General features: G+C 45.9%; 1 protein-coding gene across 10 annotated transcripts in view; it reads right to left on the reverse strand.

Annotated features, from left to right (window-relative positions):
* Window positions 1-9,275: 9,275 nt before the first annotated feature.
* fbrsl1 (fibrosin-like 1) overlaps window positions 9,276-20,806 on the reverse strand; it is a 320,464-nt gene continuing 308,933 nt past the window's right edge. For 5 of the 10 annotated variants that reach the window (XM_084024105.1, XM_084024104.1, XM_084024103.1 and 2 more), the window contains 10 exons: window positions 18,693-18,743; window positions 18,426-18,521; window positions 17,025-17,096; window positions 16,770-16,799; window positions 16,395-16,466; window positions 15,553-15,685; window positions 14,768-14,851; window positions 13,456-13,539; window positions 12,384-12,642; window positions 9,276-11,777 (listed from right to left, as the gene is read on the reverse strand). In XM_084024105.1, the coding sequence (XP_083880231.1) occupies window positions 10,478-11,777; window positions 12,384-12,642; window positions 13,456-13,539; window positions 14,768-14,851; window positions 15,553-15,685; window positions 16,395-16,466; window positions 16,770-16,799; window positions 17,025-17,096; window positions 18,426-18,521; window positions 18,693-18,743 (2,181 nt within the window). In that variant the 3' untranslated portion in view covers window positions 9,276-10,477. The remainder of the gene's footprint in view (window positions 11,778-12,383; window positions 12,643-13,455; window positions 13,540-14,767; window positions 14,852-15,552; window positions 15,686-16,394; window positions 16,467-16,769; window positions 16,800-17,024; window positions 17,097-18,425; window positions 18,522-18,692; window positions 18,744-20,806) is intronic. The other 5 variants (XM_084024101.1, XM_084024102.1, XM_084024106.1 and 2 more) reach the window with 4 other exon arrangements.

The raw sequence follows: 20,806 nt of genomic DNA on the forward strand, positions 1-20,806 counted from the left end.
GGTTACCTGTCTGTCTCTACATGTCTCCCTGTGATAGACTGGTTACCTGTCTGTCTCTACATGTCAGCCCTGTGATAGACTGGTTACCTGTCTGTCTCTACATGTCTCCCTGTGATAGACTGGTTACCTGTCTGTCTCTACATGTCTCCCTGTGATAGACTGGTTACCTGTCTGTCTCTACATGTCTCCCTGTGATAGACTGGTTACCTGTCTGTCTCTACATGTCAGCCCTGTGATAGACTGGTTACCTGTCTGTCTCTACATGTCAGCCCTGTGATAGACTGGTTACCTGTCTGTCTCTACATGTCAGCCCTGTGATAGACTGGTTACCTGTCTGTCTCTACATGTCAGCCCTGTGATAGACTGGTTACCTGTCTGTCTCTACATGTCTCCCTGTGATAGACTGGTTACCTGTCTGTCTCTACATGTCAGCCCTGTGATAGACTGGTTAGCCCTGTGATAGACTGGTTACCTGTCTGTCTCTACATGTCAGCCCTGTGATAGACTGGTTACCTGTCTGTCTCTACATGTCAGCCCTGTGATAGACTGGTTACCTGTCTGTCTCTACATGTCAGCCCTGTGATAGACTGGTTACCTGTCTGTCTCTACATGTCTCCCTGTGATAGACTGGTTACCTGTCTGTCTCTACATGTCAGCCCTGTGATACCTGTCCAGGTGTACCCTGCCTTCGCCCAATGACAGCTGGGATCGACTCCAGCCCCCCCTGCGACCCTGAATACAGGATAAGCGGTAGACGATGGATGGATGGATTCTTTTTATTCATTTCCTAATTTGTATATGTTCTGTGTGTGTGTGTGAGTGTGTGTAGGGCGAAGGGACAACAATTTGTTGTAGGCTATATGTCATTGTGCAACCCTGAACAGAGTGTTGTAAAATGCAAATAAAACAAATAAATTAACCTTGCATGTGTTGCTTGATGAACCTTCAAAAAATTATCACCTGAATACAGGTGGACCAATAACCAGGTGGACACACATTTAGTCCAAATTAATGATCATTTTGCTGGTGATGTAAATAAGCAACAGTCTGCACAACACATTCACTATAAACCTCTTTCTTTATCATGTTAGCTCTATTCACCATGTCTTAGTGGAAGCCACTGCTCTTACACAGCTTGTGGGACCACTGACAATTTTGATATATGACTTTATAGTCCAGTTGCAAGTGGGTTGATCTTTCTTGTTTAAGAAAGACCAACATGTCTCTCTAATAGAAATAGCAAGCAATCCTTAATGGAGGACTAATCCTCCCAAACCCCCATCTATTCCTTGGCAGTGCATTATTAATGGGCAGTGTGGAGGCTGGTGAATACAGGGGCCTCTCCTCACTAATGCGTTCATTCCTCATTGTTAGGTGTCTGGTGAGGAGAACACAAACAAGTGCTGCCTTCCTACAGATTCACACCTACAGGTGCACATGCATGCAGAAACATATGCCCACACACACAAATATGTGCCATGCATGCACAATATATTCCCAAGGGAAATGATTATATTTTTAGTTGGCATTCAATATTGAACAGAATCCTCTGCAGATCATCCGATAAGGTCACAACGGCAAACTGAATGTTGCATATTGAATCCCACACCCACGCTGTCAATCAGCATTTCCTAATTGGATCAAAGATTACTTGTGGCAGCTGTATAAAACATCAAACGAGTAATTAAATGAAATAATGAGAAAATAAACCTTAATGTTGCCAAGTGGGAATGCAGGCGAGGCTGAGGAACGCGATTCCGCTGTGCACTCTGAAATTATCTCTCTCCGGCTCAGGCTAATTGCTGGAGGATGTCCTCTTAACTGAGTGTGAAAAGATGTGTCTAATTACGGCAACATTAATCAGGCATTAGCATGTTATCACAAGGTTAACTTATCAGGAGGGGCCCAGAAGCAGCTGGTGGTGCCACTTACCCATGCTGCACTGGGCCAAGCGAGCCACAAGGGGTAGTGCTTGTTCTTCCTGTGAAACATTAGCAGCAGCCTTGAAGCCCAGGGCTGAAATCAAAGGCAACCATGTTGGATTGCACTGAGTGGGCACTGTGGTTTAGAGATTCCTCAGTGTGGAATAATAATGTCCAGAATCAATATCAGCTATTTCCTTCTCATTGTGGGGCTGAAAGGGAACATTTATCCTTGTGGGATTCACAATTTTAGGCCAGAATTTGTTAATATCTTGCTTTGTACAGACACACCAAAGGAGACTGTAGACTGTATGAGGAATTACTTGGACTGAAAGAATCTGCAAAATCAATGTCAATCAATTGTGTGCCTGGAACAGTTGAGTCCAATATAATGAAGACTGACTTGATGGTGATTAAATCCTAAATTACCCCACTAGTCCAATATGAATACAGATAAAACATCAGCCTTCACTAATTGTCAGGAAATATTACATGTAAACTATTTGCCACTGCCGTAACAAGCAGCATGGATGATTGGATTTGTATTTCTGTCTGAATAGAACCCATCCCTATGAATTTTAATTGTGAGTCTCTGCCTATTTTTTGCCACATCTCACTGAAAAATGTGAAAATAATACCAAATGTAATAGCACAGAGGTGTATGTGCAGTTTCATATGCCAAATGACCTGCGTGTGTCGATTAAAGGTCATATCTGGAAGCAGTTTGGTCCTGTGCCCTGACTTCATTACCACCAGCTCCAGAGTAGTCTCATCAGGATTCCAGCAGGGCAGAGAAGCTGTACCTCCAGCGGTCCTGCCAAAGGCGTTCATTTGTCAGGGAGGCATGGAGATCAGAGGCCGACAAATCTCCCACGTCTCCCACACTGTCAAGCTCTTTGCCTGCATATCAAAGACAAAAGAACAGAGCCGGAGAGCAAGAGAGCAGAGCAGCCATTCTATGTAGAGAGATGGTCCGCCGTTTAAACCCCCCCAAGCATGCCCTTTGAAAACGCCTATTAGCCTGGGTGAGAGAGATTACAAGCAAATCAAATTACATTCATTGTGATATTTGATTTCATAATACCCCCAGAATTATAATTACACCGCACTCACACTTTTCATTTAAAAAACATTCGCCGACAACAAAGAATCAGAGATGGGAATAAGCAGGTTGTGCATCGAGTGAATGAGTGCACATTATCAGGCCTGTTTCACTAGAAGTAACAATAATGGGAGAAGAATGGAGGCACTAATAAGAAGGTAATCAGGTGAGAGAGCGGGATTTAATGATATGGAACACAGCGCTTTATTTTCATCTGTCAGTCTTTTGGCGCAACAACAGGAGAGCATGTTGGGGAAAAAGCATTTCATTCCAGCATTTCTCCCAGGGGCTGCAATATGGAAGCAGATTCTTACCAACCAACACATGGGTTATATCCCCCATCAGAACTCAGTTGCAACCTGTCTGGCTGTCAGGGTTGCACAAAAGCACAACGGTGTATTACAGGGGGGAATGTGGGCATATGCTGTCTGGCTTAAACCAACAAGCAGGAGGGAAGAGATAAGAGACATTCTTGGGCAGCACAGAAACGAGGCATGAGAAGGGCCAGCTTGATAGCAGTACTTGTTGTTCTGATGTGTTAAATAGCTGGCCTTCAACACCCCAATCAATCGCTGAGTGAGCCACTGTGTAGCCAAGGGTTGTGTGGGATAGCCAGATGGCTGGAGTCAATGGAGCCTCGCTTGGTCTCTTGTGTCACAAAGGGATGATCATGAATTTGGCCACACAGACTGGACAAAATACATGAAATATTGCAGGCTGAATGTTTTTTTCCGAGGGTGGTTAGCTCCAATAGATGTTATTTCAGAGCGTATCACTCTGATTAAGGCTCTGTGCTAATCAGCAACAGAATAACAGCAAGACATCGTCAAAACATCTAACGACATACAGTAGCTGGCCCTGGGAGGCTATCATGCATACTTTTTGTTGTGGCTGCCACAATGTGCTGATGTGCTGTATAGGTCTCCCCATGTGTGATGATGCCTCCCAACCACTGTGGAGCATCTACTCCTGCCAGTGACGCAGGGAAGCGGGAGGAATCCAACATACCAATGTGTGCGTACGCGAATGTCTGTGGAACGAGACAAGCATTTCCAAGACCTCCAGAGGCCCGTGTTGACTAATCTGCAAACAATCCGCACTGCAAGCATCATCGCAAGTGGAAGAACAAGCCCCTTAAGCTGTGACATTAACAAACACAGCGTGATAAGATGGGGTTTGTTATCTTGGTGCATGGAGCTCCTGCCCAGATAGGAGATAAGAGACATTCAAAGCATGTTTGCTGCCAGACAAATTTTCAAAGAAGCATGAGAGGTGGGCAAAGCCAGGCCTGGAATGCTGAGAAGCCCCGCCGAAGCCAGTCTCATAAAGAATATGATCCCTCTGCCCTTTTCCACCTTATTATAGCCGCCTTTGGTATTTTTGTGAGTGGGGGTTATAACTTGTTGATGACATGAATGCAGTGTAAAACCCACAGCCAATCACAGCACAACAGAGTGGACCTTCCTGTGCTGAAAGAAGCAATAAGAATCCAATATGCATCAAGAGAAGGATGTTGAAGGCCTTAATACCATTTAAAAAAACAGAATTTCATCAAACAGTTAAAGCATATTTTTGATTATTTTATATATTATTCACACACTGAAGAGGTAGGGATGTGACCGAAATATTATGTCTGTATGGTATTGTGTTTATTTTTCTAACTTGCTTTTTTTTTACCTGCGAAAACAGGTAAGCAAAATTTTACATTCATATAGCTATAACAATATATGTCCTTTGTTTTCTGGGTGATCTGGATCCAGTTGGCTTCTGGTGTAAAGGTAGCTTCATATTTTAAGGTCAACTTTGTAGCGTAGTGTTAAAGTCACCTCAGTAGCTGCTTTCTGGTCTGTTGGACTCTAAATGGACCATAATGTACTAAATGAACATCATGCTGGATTGAAGAAGACTTGAAACTAGAGATTGAGACCATAAACTCATGTTTACAATGTTTACTGAGATAATACATCAAGTTCTTTCTCATTGACTTCCATGTAATCAGACTTCTTGTTCAACCAGAGCAGTTGGCCCCTGATGGCCAGTAGAGAGAATGCAAGTTTAAGGCACTACGGTGTGATTGAAAAATGCATTACAACAACAATCGCTTGAAAATTCTTAATAAATAAAACATGATCCTGACAACAATAAAACGTACTTTGCAAGATTCACTTGCTTTAGTGAAAGAAATGATTGAAACTACTGACTGTCTGACATAATCATTGGCTAGTATTTAGAGAACTCTTGAGGCCAATACAAAATGAAAACTGTAAAAAGTTAGATATAAAAATATTTTAATATAAGCCAAGACATTTATTGAGTTATAGTTAATGTTTAAATATTTGTTTTAGCTGTAACTCAGACAGACACAAGCATGTTTTTCTTGTTCAAGAGCTGTTCCTGTTTTTCATTATGCTTGTTGTGTTGGAATATGATGTGACTGCAGGGAATGTTAGCAGAGCTGTAGAGGCGTATCCTGATCATTTTGAATAAAGAGTCCTGATACTAAAAGTAAATGCATTAGTTGTCCAAACCCAAGCCTAACCCCATCAAAAAGCTAAAAACAAAGCTCAATTATTCTGTAATATATTAAGTTGAGCCCGACAGAAACCTCTCCATTACTCTTCAAAGCTGAATACAGATGCTGTGCCGTTGCTGGTCTAGAGTGCTGGTGGTCTTATTCCAACGACTGGTGGTCTCCAACTTGAGCCCATGGCTTTCAGGCAACACTGACAGTTTAACATTTAAGCTCTGTGTTCTCAGTAGAGCGCTAGCAAGGTTTTATGTGGAAAGATAGGAGGTTTTATTTTTAAATGTGTTATTAATTCATAGGCTGTAAAAACAACCTTTTTGTCAATTTCATAATTTCACATTGGAAAGGAAATCCTCACACATGGACGCCAAGAACTAGGTGTTGTGTCCTTGCCAGCGTCAAACTGAATAAATGCTTATGAATATGCCCACACCACCAGAGGGGATGGACTAAATCGTAATTCTCATTCTGCAGCCTGGAAAAACTTCCGCCTTCCCGGATGCCAAGCGGCTCTGAGGCGATCCCAGTGATGAGCCAAGGAACGCTCTGCTAACTGAGCTCTGGAGAAATACGGTCACGGCAAGATCCATATTCAAATAAACTTCAGTCTTGGCCCGTGCACACAAGCCATGTTGTCACCAGCTGGCAGTGGCTCTCACCGCCCCTTCAAATACTGAGCCACTTTTGATTAACGTCTCTACGGCTAATCATGTGAGTTAGCTGAGCCAAATTGGACGGGCCACGTATGGCCTCCATTTGCCTTGAAATCTCTCTATTTTTTAAAACTCATTTGAACCATTTGAGAGCCTCCCTTTACACCACCCACCCTCCCCTAAGTCTTCTCTTGTCTAGTGCCCGTACACAGAACAGAGAGGGTGGTGTGGCGGCATGGTGCCATCCTGTGGGTCCCTGAATGAGAGGACTCTCGCTGCCAGATGCACCCAGCTGCATAAATGTTATTCATTTTTTTATGGTTTGTGTACATAATATGGCCAGTGTGGGAGATTGTGAGGTTCCACGAAAGGCTGGAAAAATCCTCAAAATTGAATCAAAGTGGAAAACTTATTTTGGCTGGTGGTGACTGTTCTGGACCTCCTTCTTTTCCATCCCCCTTAATTCTCTTACACTCCTCCCTGCTTTACAAGCTTTCTGAGGTTCCTGTGTGAGTGATTTACTGTATATGCTTTCTCCAAAGCCGCATTGGCTGCTCTCCTTGTACAGCCATATTGGTGGTGGCGGCGGCGGCGGTGGTGGTGTGAGACAGACGGAATATTTGTCATAGACCAGAGGTGCAAAGACATTAGACAGCACTTTGTCACCAGGGTCTGGAATTCACACCATTTGGCTGTTTCCAAGTCAGCTCCTTAACCGCTGACTGGCCTGGTTTCTGTCAGCTGTCGCTCTGTTGACATTGAGGGCTAAAAAAAGACGCCAACATGGAAGGATGTATGATACTGGCCTTTTTAGGTGGTCAAAACAACACGCCATCTACAAAGAGCGCTCTGACAGGGATCCACAGCCAAACCCCTTGACTTGGTGTTCTCTCCCTCAGTTCACAGTTCAGATATAGTTTAGTGGTTTAGAATAGCTGTTGTCAGGGTTTACGAACCCCTGCAGAGAGATGGGCTTGAACTCTGAGCAGAGCCACCGTCTCCCAAATCACCAGGCCCAGCGGAGGCCCCAGCAATCCAAATGTGATCATGGCAGGGGCCTCCCGTCTCATTACCAATCTCCATTTCAAAACAGCCTTCAATTGGGAACTAATGCATTAGCTCTCGCTGGGGGAAAAGTCTAGGGAGCCACTACACAGAGGCTCAAAAACGCTTTCATACATGTTTTATCAGTGGGGGAAGTGCGAGCAAGAGAGGAAAGGAGCTTGGACCCAACCATTCATTTGTTGCCCATCTTATTAGCTTGGCACTGTGTTATTAGCTGCCATTGTGCTTTATAAAAGCCCCTTAGGCCTGTTCCACTGTTCGCTGAATCTGGGGTGAGCTCTGTGCCAAGCACTTTCGGAGGTATTTGAGACCATGAAAATTCAATCCTAAACCCTCAGCATTGACGTTTCTCACAGATAAATGAAGAGGATTAGTGGAACAATAAAACAATGTCTTACCTCAGATACCACCGTATCCTATTATTTGGGATTATAGTGGAGAAATAAAAAAAACCTTCAATCTTGAAACACAGTTGCCTTCATGACAAGCTGTTACATGAAACCCCGTTGTTGGAACAATGTTCCATCAAATAGGAAATGCGTTCCAACTTATGAACAAGTAAATATAGAAAATCATACACAATCACGGCGACAACAACAACAAAAAAAAGAAAACGAAAAGGCCTGGACATGTGAAGAATAGCTTTGGCAAAGAGCTGACAATTGCAGAAGCCGCAATAACCCACATTGGTGTTGGATATGCTCGGCAATGTGTCAATTGATTCCCATCTGATGATGGACTGTGTGCTGAAATAAATTGACCTTGCCAGGCGATGAATGAAATTGATGGAGCTTTTCATCTCCGGAGGGCCGTTCCACACTCAGCCGTAAAATGGATAGAGCGCAGGACAGTGATTGAGTTGGGGGCAAAATGTAAGGTGTGTGTTTTTCTTCCTCCAAAGCTTGCTTGGTAAATAATAGTTACAGGAAAAATCACTATGCTGTAACAAGTACAGGGGTTAAGTACCTGTTGTTGACTAGATGATTAGGACTAAAAGCATACAGCGCTCAAGTGAAGCTGGCCACTGACAGATGAGACCTGTCGGAGGAATATGTGGCTCAATTACCAGGAGCCTAAATTGAAAGTGATAGTGATTTAAGTCTTCCCAATACGCCAGCCCCATCCTGGCAAACAGTCTTTTCAAGGAGCCCTTTTGAAAAAAAACCCTGCCGGAGTGTGTGAGACACAGGAGCGCCATTGATTTTCAATAACATCCCCTAATGACCTGGCCACGGTTTGATCCACGCTGTCATTATGGGCTGATACCATGGGACAGGATTGGTGGGTCTAGCGGCACACAGCAGCGAGATGAGTAGTCGGGGCATTATCAGGATGAATTGGCCGTCTCTGGACAGGCGACGAGCTCAGCCGAGGTCTCGTCAATAACAGGACGGGGCGCCTCAGGGCTCCCTCCGTGGCCCACTCCAGAGTGCCTTCCGGCCTCATTAGAAAAGCAGATGAGTGGTGTGCTCAAGTAGAGGTGGGGGGGGGGGGGGGGGGGGTTGAGGCGTATGAGAAGAGAGAGGATCCTCTGCCCCCCGACAGCCTGCCTCCCAGGCATTGCTCCTCTTAATGAGTCCAGACCGCAGGTCAATATGCGGCCGGGCTGCCAGTCAATACCGGTTACCTGCAACACAAACACTCAAAACCTGCTTTCATACAAAATCAATGTCCTATTAGTCCCTCCCTGTATTGCCTTGGCCCGATCTCATCGATCCCCTCTGAAGAGCTCTGCAGCCCATGTATGACAGATTATGGTCAAATGATCTCATGGCATAGGCTACTCTGTCGGTCGAGTCTGTTGCCTCTAGGATTTCAAAGTGATAGCTTGATATCAGATGAGCAAATAATACTCTAAATGTGTAAAACTGAGGCACAAGCATTATTGGCAAACACATCAAACTCACATCAACATTCCACTCGGTGAGTTTGGCTCACAGACAAATTCTGTGTTTGTATTCAGCACTGACAACGAGTGCCACGATGAACGACTAGCAACACATGTGTGACATTAGGTCCAAACTTTATTCCGTACATTTTAAACCAAGAATGTTCATTTTCATTTTTTTTGCACGCCTAAAACTCTACTTGTTTTGTATACAAGAGTCTAAGAAAAACAACTGCACAACACCACAAGGTTGACAGAGAAAGTCCTTTTGCCGCCCACTAAAAAGTGTCCTTCTTTTCTGTCTGGGGATGGTCCAGTTTTTGACTTGGAAGTCTTTTAATAACTCCATCATTTATCACATATCAACATTGTTTATAAACATGTGTTCATCCAAGTTTCTTTCAGTATCACCAGTAGCGTCTGCTCCCTCCGGGTGATCTCTTCATTAGGGTGCTGTGTGCTGCTTTGCATAGATTGCAGATGATCCTTCTAGGCCCCCTTTGCAACACCCTCCTGTCATACTTCTCATCCATTGGCCAGGCTTGTCTGTTGTCAGGAAATTCATCAGGGAAATGATTCCCCATGTTTCATTTCATTTTGTTTTTCTAGAAATGGTTAAAAAGACTAATAAATTTACACGGTAATTTTGCAGCAAAGGAATATCAACAAGTTATTTACATTAGTTTTCTTTACAGAGACTGAACAAGGACCTCATAATATATATTTATCTGCATATCTCAAAGGCAAAAACAAATGAACAAAACAAATCGGTAATGTAACATTGTACATTGTCATCGTTGAGGATATCCTGGTACCATGAGGTTAAATTACTGAAGGTTGAAACCAAATCCAGTCTTTACAGTGGGTCATAATGGATATGTCTCACAATCAACTGGGATAAATATTGTAAAAGGCATGACTAATGCACAAAATACATGAAATTCATAGAAATGATATCTATACATGGAACAAGGATAGGAAATGTACAAACTCATTTCAGGACCTCTCTTTTCGCCCAAAGCTGAAAAAAGGTATTTGATTAATATATTAATAATTATCAAATATTTAAGTCGGATATAAACATACACATTTTTATGTTCTCTTTACCGACATTATTCAACCTCCAGTCCACTAAAAATAAAGTCATGGCATGTGCTTAATCAGCCTTACACACCTTTACTTTGTACAATCATACCCTTTCCCTTAGGGAGGTTTGCTCTTCTCTGGTGAAGAGCAGTGCATTTTGTTCAGAAAAAAGATTTCAGATTCGGGGAGCGGGGCTTGTGTGTCTAGTAAGACTTTGTGCACTTTTCTAAGGAGCTACCGAGCCTCTACCTCTTTGGGGTTACGAGACGGGGAGTAGTCCCGTGGGTCCTGGGTGGAGGTGAGGGGGGTAGTCCTCCTTGGTGAGGCTGGCCTGGCACTGCCAGCTGGCACGAGGGGCGGGGGCGCACTGAGTGCGGCGGTAGGGGGTGTTCTGTTCAGAGGGCCGTTGTGTCCTGTGGAGGGGCTGAGTCTGGGGTAGGGCATGCCGCCTAGGTGGGGCATAAAGGGAGGCATGTGGGGTAGATGGCCCTCCATGGGGGACTGGTGCAGCTGGTGGAGACGTGCTCGGTCCAGCTCCTCCCTCAGGTGGAGGCGCTCTCGCTCCTCCGCCTGCTGTCTCATCCTCTCGTGCTCCCTGCGCACCTCCAACAAGTGCTCGTGGTGGGAGTAGTCGTGAGCCTCCCTTTCACGGTACGCTCGCTCCTGTTCGTACACGCTGGGGAAGCGGTGTCCTTGCTCGGCCCGCAGCTGGAAGTCCATGCGCCGCTGCAGGTCCAGGCTGCGGTAGGCCTCTCTAAGTGGATCCCATGGGAAGGCCGGGTGGGGGAGGCGTTCTCTCCCTGCCAGCGGGCTCACTCCCATGAAGGGAGCCATGCGCGCCCGGTCCAGCACATTTAGGCTGCCCATCTGGGGCATGGCACTCATGGAGAGGGGCAGTGAGTGTGCCATGGGGACACCGTGCATGCCCGGTGCAGGAATGTCGCTGCCACGCGGGGAGGGAAGAGGGTGCTGGTGGGACAAAGGTGGGTGGTGGTGGTGCGGGTTCACAGGCTGGCCGATTTGAGCAGGAAGAGCTTGGGCTGGCGGTTGGGGGGCGGGCTCCGAACTCACCACCATGACCTCCTGCTCCTCCTTCCTCTCCTCCTTAATCTTCATGTCATTTTTCACCTTGTGGAGGAGCTCCGCAGACGGCGGCTCTTTCCTCTCGCTGTCCTTGAGTGTCGGCGGGGGCCCGCCTGCCATCTTCATGCCCTGCTCATTGATCACCGTCTTGAACGGGGAAGGAGAACGCTGAATGGGTTTGATGGAGTCTTCCGAGGACCTCCTCTCGAGCATCTCCTTGCCAGGCGAGCGGCTCTCCTTCACCTTCACGTCAGCCAGCACGGAAGACTCTCTGTGGCGCTCCAGCAGCTCCTTCTCCGCCTCCCGGACCCGGTCTACACTGCCGCTGTGATGTCGCCCTGAATCACAGGAGTTCTGGCTGTTTGAGCGGATCAGGCTGCTGATCTGGTAGCTGACAGGTGCGGAGGCAGGAGATGAGCGGTTGGAGTGGCGATTGCGATCCACAGAATCCCTGTAACGACATAATTAGTTAGCGCCAGTTAAAACAAGTGTCCTGTGGGTGGATTGTATTCAGGGATGATTTACCGTGATTATACATTCCACAATAAAATCAGTTAGAGTTAGAATTAAACTGATTACTGCCTTTAGATTTGAGTGAAGCCTACGTTTTGCTCGTCCACAGAGAATTGATTTTGGACTGATAGCTTCTCTCCGAGCTGCTCGTTGCCTGTTTGAGTTGTGTCTGTTACCTTGTTGGATCCAAGAATTCAATTTATTTCCGTTTCTCACAGATACAACTAATGGACTGGAGAACCGTCACACTTTTTTTGTCTTTGACAATGGATCTTTCTATCTCTAGACCTGATATGGCTGATTCCAAACATAATAATCATCTCGTATATATGCTAAGAAGAGCTGGAACAGGGATCATCTCTGTGGCCACGTGTTCAGACTTGTGCTCATGTATTTGAGGATTTTCGGGGGGAGTCACGTATATGAAAATGTACACTTTCTGTCCTTTGAAACATTAGTGAAGTGAAGTTTCAGGTCAAAAATCGCTGAATTTGTGATGATAGTTAAAAAGGATCATAATTGCATTGTTGCAGAAACATCTCACCTGTCTTTATCCTTCTCCTCTTTGCCGATGGACGAGTCTCTTTTCTCTTTTTCCCTCTCCCTTTCTCGCTCTCTCTCCCGCTCCCTCTCGTGACTGTTGGCTGAGCTGCTCCTCTCGGCGTCTGCGGTTTTGGGCCACTGCGGCGGGGTGGGGAAAGATGGCGGTGTGCGTCGGAGTCTGTTCCAGGTGTCGTGGTGGGGGCTGCCAAACGTGGGCAGTCCTCCTGGCCCCTCCTTGCTGCCAAACATGCTGTTGGACCCTGGAGGGAAGGGGGGACAGGCGTGGGACCCACTGTAAGTTAATTGGGCACGAAACCTTCTTGAGGACACATAAGATGAGAAAGACTCGACAACAAAAGCGGCTTTTGTCTTTGTCTCTGGAGGTTCTCTCACTGAAGCTGCTTTGAAAGAGTTAGAGGTTAATGGCTCCCCCCACCAGAGAGAGAAAAAAAACCTACTCATTTGCTTTTGTGCTAAAGGGCTCCCCCCACCCCCCCTCCCTTTTTGCACTGGGTGAACAGGGGAGACTCACTTGCCCTCTGGAGTCGAGGGCTGCGAAAAGCCAAAGGAAACCTTAGCATTCCACAGCATGTCTATTCCAATCACATCCATTTTCACAACATGGTGACCGATTTGGCACACAAAGGTGGGAGGGGATGAAGAGAAGGAGAGAAAGGCACAGAGAGAATGACGCAGGGGGAGTAGAGAGAGCCCTCCGTGGTGGTGCAGAAGGGGTTTGTCAAATAATTAATAGATGAATTGCCACCAAACAGCGGACCTGAGAGTGCCTGTTGGCAGCAGCGCAGCCAGATTAGAGCCAGACTGGTGGGGACATGGTGGTGGAGGACGTGGAGACTGGGAGGAGGTTTGCTGTGGTGCGTTGTGCTGCCTGGTTAGGCCTCCCTGGGCTAGGGCTGTTTTGACACAGAAACTAGAGCTAAGTGTCTTGATTTTTTTCTCTCCCCTCCTGGCTCTCCCTGTGGTCTAACGCTACTCTGCTCTGTTCTGTTACTGGCCACAGGGGCCAGATTGAAAGGGGGAGCGGTGGAGGAGGATAGGGGGCCAGCGCTTACCAAGCGAGGGGTTGCCTAATCCTCCGAAGGCACTGCTTGAAAGGTTGCCGAGGCCGCCATAGGAACTGGAGCGACTGAAAGGATCTGTAAAATGCCAAACAGGGATTAGCAAAAAGGGGGGAGGGGGCTGGCTAGCGGTGCTCACCCCAACACCAACCCGTTCCACTCGGCTTTTCTCTTACAAGCGAGCTGTGTTGTTTTTTTTTTAGCGCTGCCATCTAGCTCTCTGCCTGGTCATCCTGCAGGAGCCAGGTCGCCTGAATGCTAGATCCACTGCCACTAACTGGAGTGTCCCTGACCCTGCTAGCGGAGGAACACTGCCTAATGGGGAAATTACTTTGGAGTTGTGGGAGCTGAGCTGAAAATAGACAATAGTGGTAGGACAAGGGGATTAGAAGCTGTAAAAATTAGGCTAGACAGACCACATTTAATTGGAGATCGGCGTCTGACGGCCGCCACTGCGGGCTCCAATGACGCACACCAGAGCCTCCAAATTTACAGGAACAACACAAACATTTACCCCGACAACATTCATCAACTGATAATTTTGCGGCCCCATTTTAATTTGCCAAAAAAAATCCATCAGGAAATGCAGGACTTAACAACAGATTAGGGTTTAAGGATTTTCAGCTCCGGGGCTTGTTAATACATTAGAAAAGACAACAATGAAGAAATCCTCTCCGCCTCACACACAAATTCCTTGGTCAGGAAAATTTGGTTGGCTAAATCTCCCAACTCACGGCACCGTGAATTCATAAGCACAAAATGAATCGACTCAAGGGCTTATTCCATGAAATCAACTTTCCACTCTGAACCAAAACAGTGTCTCCGATAGAAAACTGGAAAATAAATGAATGCGTAAAAACATAATTATATGCACAAATAAATCCATAATCATTAACTCCCCTCCATTATTCCTCAGAATGAATGCAAGCATATAGAAAATAGAGTCACGCTGTATGTGCTGGTGCACTGTGTATAGTTTGTGCAAACAAATGAGGGAGAATGAATGAATAGGAGTCTAGCTTAGTCTTTTTAATGAACCCAGAGTCATTAAAGGCTGCGTTATGAATCACACCGCCTCATTATATGATGGCTACATTTCCCATTACAGTGAACTTCCAGTTTGCTCAAGAACTGCCACAGCCGTCTGACTACAGTGGCCAACCGGACCAGTGTTAACCTTAAAATCAGGTTGGAAATAACGAGGTTTCAAACTACACTCTGGTGGCTTGTAATGTGTGTACATGAATGTAAAAGAGAGAAAGAGGAGATACATGTAGAACAAGATTGAAACATGGGGATTACTTACACTTACCTGCCAAATGGCTAGGAGGCAGGAAGCCGCTGGGGTGGGGGACGTGGCCGTATGGGGAGGGAGCGGGGTGGCCGGAGCCTGTCAGCACAGAGGATATAATATTAGATTATCATATATGTCTTATTAGTATCCAGTGACTCCAGCTAGTCAAGCAGAGACAAAGAAAATCCTCCATCGATAAGATGTGAGTCAAGGTAAAACAACATTGTCCCTGCAGCAGCATGACCAGCATGCAGCTCGATGAGCAACGCCACAGAGCAAATTAGCCGGTGATATTCCGCTTTCATGGCGTGATTGTGTGTGAGTTTATAGTTGCTTATTGAGGGCAGTTCCTTATTGTGCAACAGGCTGGCCTCTTTCACAAAACCGCCTCCCCTACTCCATGAATCGTTACTGAAAGAACCAATTACGGCGGCGCCTCTGACACGCCGCTGCATAATTACCAGTCAAAGGCCGCTCGCCTCTCCGTTGCCCTCCAATGCAGGGCAAATCAGTCAATTACCTCACTAAGAGTCATCCATATTCATACGCATATCTGACTTCCTTCACCGGCAAAACATTTGCTGCAAAGCCACTATAATTAAGAGAACACTACACGAGAGCAGAGTAAATAAAGGAGGCCTTTTCATTACAGCGTGTAGGAACAAGTCTGCTATAAATGTCCATTTCAGGCAAAACATGGCTCTGGGAGCTTTGAGATGATTTGAGTGTTTGGAACAATTTGTCTTGGAAGGATTCAGTTCATCACCCGGCAGGATGTACTGGGAGCCCCTACTGACCTGTGGAAGAGAAGAGGGGTCGTGCCAGTTCATGAGTGTATGGGAACCCTGGGAAGACTCCTGGAGCTTGGGGTCGACTGAACAGGTCCAGCTTCCCGTTCATGTCTAGTTTGTGAGGATCTAGCTGCATTTGCTGTAGTCGAGAGAGGCAGACAAAAGGCAAGGGAGACAAGACAAAGAAAATTAGGTCGTCGACAACAGTACCAAACATTTCCGATGGCAGAGTGAGAGGGATTTCTCCTCGGCTACACTGGGTGAGAGATCAGAGGAAGACAGATACATCAACAATGGCTCCATGTCTCCAATTCTGACCAACTGTATTATAACAAATACATGTAAGCTGATTAGGGAGACTAAATCCTTGGCAACGGGGGTTCAAAGCCCAAGAAGGACCGACACCACCAGGCCAGAGGCATTAGCAGAGGATCTCCATGGCAAGGCCACACAATCCTCTAGCAGTGATAGGTTTCCACACAAACATGTTTTTGTTTTTGGTCTGTGATCAAATTGTCAATTGAGTGCTATAAATGTGGCGGTTTATGATCTTTCTCTGGAGGTGGAAATAGCCATGCACAGAGCCTTTACGTCTGCTTTTTCAACCATTGTACTGTATGAAATGTCACAAAGGAGACTTTTGTCATGTTTTAACTTTTACAGCATTCTCTTCCTTTTACGTTATCTGCCTTTTCCCACCCAGATGGTCTTTCTGAATCCAGCAACACGGTTATAGATTACTTTACAGGTCCAACTCTGACATGATCAGCCCCACGCATTGTATTACCAATAGCTGGTTTTACATGACAGCAAGATTCCTGAAAGACATCGTTATCCGTCTCACGCACCTTCATTTTCTGCTGGTGGTGGTAGATCTGCCATGCGATCTGGACATGCACTGCGCACCACTTGCCAGGTTTCTAAAAATTTAGAGAGAAACTGAGGTTAGCCTGCTGGCTTTGCTATAGGGAGCTAAAAATGGATTCTGGCATTGAGATTTTTCTGGCCAAACTACAAAGTGGGAACTCATCAGAATTTTTCAACCAGGCAACGGATTAAGAAAAATCTAACCCTGACTTTAGCTCAAAGACCTCAAAGCGATCCTTTAATGCAGCCCTGAATCTCGTTGATCAGGGTTTGCTGAAGAATTTGCAGTTTCAGACTTTGTGGCCTGGCCAGAGAGATGAAACATTTAACAAAAGATAGAGAAGGCAACCACTTACCCGAACAGCTGTCCTGAACGGATCTGTTATCTGTGTGGACAAACAGACAATCGTTATCATTAACAACAAAGATAAAAAGCCAAAATGTGCAGCGTTGGGAGGCTCAGTGTACACTGGAACGTTGCATTCACTCTTTCAGTCACTGGTGTGTGGATGTGTCCCAGCAAATAATGCATTCACATCTCTGACACACGTTGGGTATGTATGCAACAGAGGAGGAGCAGACGGTCAGGATGCGGCCGGCCTGATGCTTACCCGCGGATCCTTCTGGAGGAGCGTGTGAGGTACTCCTCCGGGACGGCCCCCCACGTCGATGGGGTTAGATGACTAACAGAGAAAGACAGAGAGAAGGAGGCGTGGTGATCAACCAGATCTACGGCAGTTAAAACACAATGTCTGATCTCATTTAATTTCAATTCAATTCAATTCTGTATTAATATAATAATATATTGTTGACGAGGTATTTTGACCTCATATAATGATTTTCAATCTGAAAAATCATCATATATATATATATATATATATATATATATATATATGTCACTGTCACTGTTCTAATCCTAAATCATACTCCAGCTGTCTCACTGTCCTCTCATACGACCCAGATATACAGCAGTACAAGTCAAGGTGGAATTCCGTGGCGTGGCGACGTGAGAACTTGGAGGAGGAAGATCCTCGAGGTTGTGATAACAGGATCACTTTCCCCGTATATCTCCTTCAGCTCACTGCAGCTCACTAATCCTCGACGATGCTACTGTATGGCTGACGTCAGGAGATAAACGGCGATGATGCCGCAGCGCTGAGCCATGCCAGAGTAACATCTCTGATCTCTGCCATCTCCCCTCTAAGTGCCTAGATCAGTCTTATTAATCCATCCCCACATCACTGCAGGGTGACCCGGGTCACCAGCACCGAGCAACAGACCCCCTCCGCCTCCGACCCCCCAACCAAACAAGCTCCTCTCCAAGAATACGTAGCAGGGGCTTTGGACGCAGAAGAGTGTTCCTTGAACCATCTGGAAGGGCCTTCCACAAAAGGGCCCCTCCATGAGCGAGCCCCCTGGGAATAGGAGCGGCAGATTTAGGCCAGCTTTGATTGGTGGCTTACACCGGGTCACAGCCGCTGGGCATCTGCCAGACATGCTCACACCCTCCCACTAATGCCGTCCCTCATATCCCCACAGCATCACCTCTCCCAAAGCTGACTGACATCATCTCTGTCCCGTCTTGGCTCGGGGCGGCACACATCGCTGACCCCGGTTCAGTTCCAGTCAGGTCAGAGTATTTTAGATGGACTTTTGGATTTGAATGCGATGGGGTGAGAGTTATTAGGATGCTGTTTCACATCTCCAGGTATACCCTTTAAGAACACTCCTTTATGACACTTAGTGTCTCTGGTGAGGACAGGAAGCTGCGTTCGGGGTGGTGAGTGTGTGTAGCCACTTTGACCCGTGCTAAGTCTTGGCACTCCTTACATACAGGAGGATCTTTAAATCCTTTCTTTACGCTGACATACGATACGTGTCATTTCATGAAGGATACAAAAGTCAAGACACGCATGGCAAACATTTGGATGAGTGACTGTTTCAAACGTACAGAAGCTTGAAAATAATTGTGTTGGTAGATGACGGGTGGAGGGTGAGGGTGAGGGGCTAACCTTGGGCTGGAAGGCTCCTTGCAGCGAGCTGAAGGGTCCTGAGTGTGGCAGCAGCGGGGCCATGCCTGGCATGGTGGGGGGGTAGGACGGGAAGAACTGGGAGAAAAAACAGGAGGATGGGAGAAAAGACACAAATCAGACAGAGATACGTACAGGACTCCAACACAACCACGGGGAATGCTCTCACAGCAACATTCAAACATATCAAATATTTGATTTGGCAAACGCAAAAACAAATACAATTTCGAAGGACGAAAAGAAACTCACGTTTGAATGTCTGATGAAGGGATTGTCCAGTTTGGGGCTGTATTTGTCGAACTGGAAGAAATAAGAGAGGAAAAAGAATTAGGCCACCAAATGATCTGCTTCATGAAAACCCTTCATGTAAAAGTATTTTTAATAATAGCATCTCATTATTTTTACGTGACGAAAACAAAACACATGATCAACATCTGTAACTGGTAATAAACAGGGTTTTGATCCAGAATAATAAGCCCTGGAGCAAAGCAGCTGGCTTGCACTGGTCATGGGTTGACTTAAACTGCATGGTCAGATAGGCAGTTAAATTACTCACAATACGAGCGCTTTAGCAGACTGCCAACATGAAGGTAGCCTGCATGATTTTCCAATTGAGCATACAGAGGTTTGGCATGGAGGCCCAGCTCGGAGAATCAGAGCATTTTAAAACCAGACCAGTTGTTTGTATTCACTGGAAAATTTGCAGAAATGTGAATCGAATCGCTTTTGACTGCTATGACTTTCTTTCTTTTCTTTCTTTCTTTTTTTTTTAACAGCAGCTCCCAATGGGAGAATGTGGAGACATGCAGCCTTTTTTTGAGTGAAAACCAGACTTCAAAATCACAATTTAGACAAAAAAAAACAAAAAAACAAAACTGAACAAAAAGCAGGCCAATTCTTTTTGCATAACCTCATAGAGAGAATATGAATATATGAAGCCTGTTGCATGTCTGTCTTTTACGACTGGAGCTAAATGAAGCTGATGGCGTTTGCAATGCTAAGGAGCTAATTCAGGACAGAGCAGCCTCGACACGCTGAACCGATGGGAGGAAACCTTTTCCCTGGCAGAGCTTATGCCTTATTGAATAATCTCAATTGGAATTTGCCGTATACAAAAAATCTGTTATTATATGAAGAAAAAATGTCTGTGATGATGACTTGAACACATGGGAATGCAGTCAGTAAGCTGAGCAGCAGCGGCCGGAGGGAGGGAACAGGGAATGTTGCCCCATGTATGAATGGGACTTTGTGCGTCTGTTCGCGAGCCAATACTGGCTCTCTATTTTGAAACTGGCTAATTACAAGTGACAGTAACTCATTCCTATTCCACAAATACACAAACCATTTGCAGGTACTTTTTGCGAGTGTTTTCACAAAGCTCTCTTGGCAGGCGCAGATGTTTTGGGTTTACATAAAGTAGGAAAAGGAGCGGGCATGAATCAGTGTTTCTGTGTGCGAGTGTGCAGCGACACGGGTGGTTGGGGGTGGGGGGAGCTGGGGGGGGGGGTGGCGAGTGGAGATGCAGGGTTTGGGGGCAGGGCCCCTCTGGTGAAGCAGGGCCATTCACATCTGCACACAAAATGGCTGCAGCGCTGGTGTCGGCGGCCTGTTTGTGGGCGATAATGGGCCCAAATCAAAGACAGACAGCCTACTGAGAGGAAACGCCGAGCCAGCTTCCGAGCTCATTAAAGAGCTCCTCTGCGTTTGTGAAGGCTCGGCCTGTTTAATGTCTCACACCGTCACAGGGATTTTGGCCTCTTTACGACCTAGTAAAAAAAAAACTCTTGCCCTTGCAATTTATGATGGCTGTCACAGTTTTATAGTAAACAGCTTTGCCTAATCAAAGTTTAATATTTCATCTTATAACAATTAAGGATATCCCTTGTCCAAAGACATGGCAGGGGAAAGGGGGCGGGGCATGGAAAGACCCTCAGTGCCCGCCTTTGGCAAGCCAGCTGCTTCAGGGCGTTAAACAATATACTAAAACTAATAGAGGCTTCATGATTTCATTAATTACAGCCATCAGCCGAGCAGCATTAGTTACATCGTTGACATGATGTGGATAGCAGGAGAAGAGAGGGAGAGAGAGAGAGAGAGAGAGAGAGAGAGAGAGAGAGAGGATGCACAACATTGCCATACTTGGTTTGCTGTTTCATGACCATACAGTGAAAAAGAACTTTGAAGTCAACATTATTTCTGCCTCTCTATGCAAACAACAAAGGGAAGAAAACATTACTGAGGGGAGGAATGGAGGGAAAAGGCATACGTTAAGTAACAACACAGTTTCAATTAAACGGAAAGAAACAGAGGACATTAATGGCAAATCTCAAATCCTGTAGTAACAACACAAGAGGGTGTGTGTG

This window comes from Eutrigla gurnardus (assembly GCF_963514095.1).
Source record: "Eutrigla gurnardus genome assembly, chromosome: 13".
Classification (NCBI taxonomy): domain Eukaryota; kingdom Metazoa; phylum Chordata; class Actinopteri; order Perciformes; family Triglidae; genus Eutrigla; species Eutrigla gurnardus.